Below are 4,623 nucleotides of genomic sequence, written 5' to 3'. Positions count from 1 at the left end.
TGAATTTCTGTATCGTATTTAATAGAGAGTTGTTGAGAAGACATTTCATGCCTCTATGTTCATTCATTTTTAAATTAGACTCAGAAAACAAGATGTACCTTAATTTTTTTGGAGAACAATGTACGTGAACTATTATATTCTGATATAAAATTCAATGTTAAAATTGGTCCAACATACAACACTCTCCCGTATATATATATATATATATACAGTACAGAACCCGTTATCCGGAAATCAGAAAACCGGAAAACCAAAAAACCGGAACGAAATTCGATAAATTTTCCCGCAATTTTTAANTTTTTTGTCGCCGTGTAAGATATATATATATATATATATATATGCCTAGTTTGTCTATGTAACAAACTCTCCTTGCCATTCTTCCGGAGTATCGGCGGTGACCATTGTTACGAGGTTTAACCACTTCAAGTAGGGGTGTTGGGTCATTATTTTAGACAGGCCCGGGTTGGCGAGAGAGATGGAGTCAGGGGAGAAAGACGCTCCCCTTTTTGAAATGCGCTACTTCTTGTTTCCATAGCAGCAGACGACCTTTGACTTCGTTGCTAGGGGAACTCTTTATATAGACAAACTGTAGACAACTGATCTGTTTGGACAGTTTCCTAGTTAACTATCAAAGAAGCCGCCATGGTATTCAGCGAAAACCTTTCCTCAATCAAGCTTAGTAACTACAGAAGAAAGTTTGATATTGATGTGTAAATTCAAATGATTTTATCAGACTTTTCTTGGTTACCTACCAACGGAGAGGAATTAGATAAAATTTCACCTGAACACTTCCATCTTTGACAAGACGGACCCTAAACATGACAGAAAGCTCCCTTAGGGACAAAAAAGAAGAATTAGAAACATTTCCACAATTTTCCCTATCAATAATCAATATAGGATATCATGTAGTTGCTAAGCAACCAGGAATACTGATAAGAAATTTTTCTCATTAGTAATCTTGACTCAGACTAACCTTGTAAGTTAGATTCTCGATTAACGTTTCGTTGTTTACTGGAATTCCCATTTCGAGCTTTTCTTTTGTTTGGGTGGGGGAAGAAAAAAACAGCCTCAGGTCGTAAAATTGTGAGCTATAAATCTGGCTTACATGTTAAAATTGGACGACATAAGTGATGGTTTAATCACTAGCAGTAGTATGTTTCAAACGAGAAACACCCTTAAGAGAGAGAATTACAGGCGTACACTTGTTGCACATAAGAATTGCAATGTCATAACCTTCGTGTGATAATGCACAGTCGTAAATGTTGAAGTCTGCAATAAATGTTGCAATGCACGCACCTGCAGAGAAAGAAAAAAAAAACACAAATAAACATGATACGCCAAAAATCAGCTTGAAACTTAATGATTACATAATCTTTTGTGCTACATCATTTTACTGAAAATTTGTTTACAAAGAATTGTTTAATTGGTGTTAGCGACAAAAATGTTATACAGCATTATAAAATGGAAGGAAAAAAATTTACATTTTCCGAGAAGTCTGTGCTAGAAATTTGTACTTGTTGGAAATTTGTTACATGATAATTATGATATGAAATAAAATGTCTTTCAAAGTCTAGAAATTTAAAGAGAATTAGGCTATTTCAAATAAATACACAATTTATTATTTTTTACAAAATTTATTTTACAACTCGCGTTGGATTTTTTCCGTATTTTATATTGATGGTTTCCCATAGCAGGAATGTTGGGATTTGGCACAAAGTGAAAAACCCAGGCATTTTGGATGGGACCTGCTTTATATTTATATTTTCAACATTAATAGATGATTTTAAATCAAGACTACAAAAAGAAAATTATTGCATGCTTTTGCGCAAAACAATTTCATCATATGAGCTAAAAGATACCTTCCAACCTACACACACAACAACTACATATGTTCCAACATCTTGGTAACTCCTCTACTTTCTCTCATTAAAGAAAATCGAGGTAATCCGGGATCAGGATGTTATAAAAACTCTCTTAACAGTGACAAATTAAACGTAAATTTTATTTCTAATAATGAAAAAGATTTTATTAAACATTAAAATGTTAAATAAAATCTTTTTAACATTTTAAAGTTGATATATCTTTCGTGTTCCTTTAAATCGAAGTTAAGGTGTACATTTAGTTTATCCAATATACACAGTAACTCTCTATTAATATCAGCAATGGGGTCTTTAAGGTTGGTGAAATTTAATTTATTTACTATAAACTCAAATTTATTCCGAATTTTAGCAATTTGGGAACTGATTGACGAATAAAGTAAAACGAACAAATTCGTTATAAGTTCGGATTAGAGAGTTTGGTAGATCGGGGGATGGTTGACAGGGTATTGGATTCACGTTCGTGAGAACGGGAGATCGAATCCAGCCGGACGAAGACTCTCCTTTTAGAAAATGGGGACTGGTGCACGTTGAATCTGTTGGGTCACAAAGCATTTTAACATTAAAATGAAATATTGTGTTTCGGTCCTTAAAGATAATGATCTCTATAAGCTTCGAAACACTATTAAAAACTTTTCTTTTACTAATTTACGCGGTGAAATTCTTTGTTTCAATCTTATAAAAGCCAAAATGAGTTAAATGTCACCAAATAAAAAGAAAAATTTAGTTAACCTGCATTTTGTTATTAGTTTTCAAAACCCTATTTTTGATATGTTTAAATTGTATAATATATTTCACAATTTAAAGAATTTGTTTTCGTTAAGAAATGAAACATAACTTAAAGCTATGTATCTAATAAAACTCTTGGTAAAAACTATTTCTAATTATAATGATATTAGAAAAAATGTATGGAAGATCCTATTATGAATGTCACTGTGCGGAAGAGAAATATTTTGAATTTGTTGATAAACTTCATAAACGTATTATTAATGGTAATTTAAATATTATATATAACCTACAACGGAGGAATTTAATGTTAATAGTCTGAAAGTTTAGACCAATTATATAAACCGATCAAAATTACATCAATTATATAATGCAATCTTATATAAAAATTCTATGTTGAACTTTTAAATAAGGTGTGAAAATAGTAAACATTTTAAGTTTAGTAATTTAAATAATAATAATATCTTTAAAGAAATTTTAGTGATTAGAGGTTAAAATTTAAAATTAAATATGCAATTATATACAATTTCCATACTTAATTAGTCCAATATTTCACAGAATTCCTATTAAATTTAAACCTATCTTACATAACTGAACCTGACACCATTTTCTCTAGCTACTTAAATAAAATTATTAACAACACTAAAGAAGGTTTTTCTTGGATTATCACTAATAGTCAACCTATTTTAGAATTTATTAAACCAAATAAAATTAATTCAATGGCGACTTTTGATTTCCAAAATTTCTTCGATAACATTTCCCTTTCGAAACGAAAAGATGTTCCTTGAGTTATTACTATATAATTATAAAAATATCCTTAATTGCAATATTGGTTATTGGGAAATTTTAATTAATATTTGTCTTTTTAATAATTATTTTTGTTCAAATAGATGGAATACAATAGATATCTATTTTTTCTTCACTTTCAGCTAAGTTATATTTACACTTTTTAAAAAAATCTATATTCTTAATATTAAATTTGTTTTTAGATTTATTGCTGATTTAGTTATCTTTCATTTTCAAAAGGAAACAATTTTGGTAAATAACATTTACCGCCCAAGGAATTAATCTTGCTTCGTAATCATGACGATAATTATTAATGTTTAAGTATCCAAAAAGTAGTAAGTTTATTACTGTAAGGTAAGTGATGTTTATTTATCAAAAAAAAAAAAAATCCAAAATTTGATTTTAAAAAAATAGATATCCCAACTGATATAATTAAATTTTGAATTAAATCATTGAGGTTAATTCCATGTTATAAATATTAACGAATTTACTAAATGTCTTTGTTAACTAAATTTAGATTTTTACCAATTGCAAATCCGATTATTGGCTAAAAATCTAATATTTAATAAAGAGTTTTTTTCAATAAATGTTAATAATTTTCCTAAAAATCATCAAAATTAAAATGTACAAATTAAAATTTGAACTTTCATTAATTATAAACTTTGAATGATCCAGTATAATATAAGTTGGGCACATCCAGTTTCGGGACAATCCAATGTAACTGGCCAATAAAATGCAATTCTGTACTTCAGTAAGAACGCCTCATAAAATAAATTCCACTATTCTCTATTTACGTTTTTATTTTCATATTTTGAAATCTGGCAAACTCATTTTCCCTTCTCAAATCATTTTTTAAAGATGCCGGAAAATGTAAAGACATTTGAATTTACAACTCGCTGTACAGTTAGAGTTTTACTGTGCATTTTTCTTAATTTTTTTTTAAATTTCTATTACTTGCTTGATATGTTTTATTTTTGTTTCATTACTTCTGGTACTTCTCACACTCTTTATCTTGTTTTCTTTGTATTTTTAACTTATTTTATAGGTTCAATGTATTTGCAGATTATGCGCACTAAATAAAACTTGGAAGAAACTACAGAACAATGAAAGGAGAAGAAAATTATTGAAATAAAATAAAATAACATAATAAAAAAATTCAAATAAAAATCCCGGAAAAAAAGATGCAATCTCTTCATCAGTTCACACGAATATATATTAAATATGCAATTATATA

General features: G+C 28.7%; 1 protein-coding gene across 1 annotated transcript in view; it reads right to left on the bottom strand.

The window, feature by feature from the left end:
- Nucleotides 1-346: 346 nt before the first annotated feature.
- Nucleotides 347-4,623, bottom strand: part of LOC107452393 (uncharacterized) — a 74,321-nt gene continuing 70,044 nt past the window's right edge. Inside the window, exon 14 of the mRNA XM_071180770.1 lies at nucleotides 347-1,296. Within this exon, the coding sequence (XP_071036871.1) occupies nucleotides 1,136-1,296 (161 nt within the window). The 3' untranslated portion in view covers nucleotides 347-1,135. The remainder of the gene's footprint in view (nucleotides 1,297-4,623) is intronic.

The sequence above is a fragment of the Parasteatoda tepidariorum genome, chromosome 5 (assembly GCF_043381705.1).
Source record: "Parasteatoda tepidariorum isolate YZ-2023 chromosome 5, CAS_Ptep_4.0, whole genome shotgun sequence".
Lineage (NCBI taxonomy): Eukaryota > Metazoa > Arthropoda > Arachnida > Araneae > Theridiidae > Parasteatoda > Parasteatoda tepidariorum.
The sequence above is the reverse complement of the archived record's forward strand: the minus strand, read 5'-3'. Positions and strand labels throughout refer to the sequence as shown.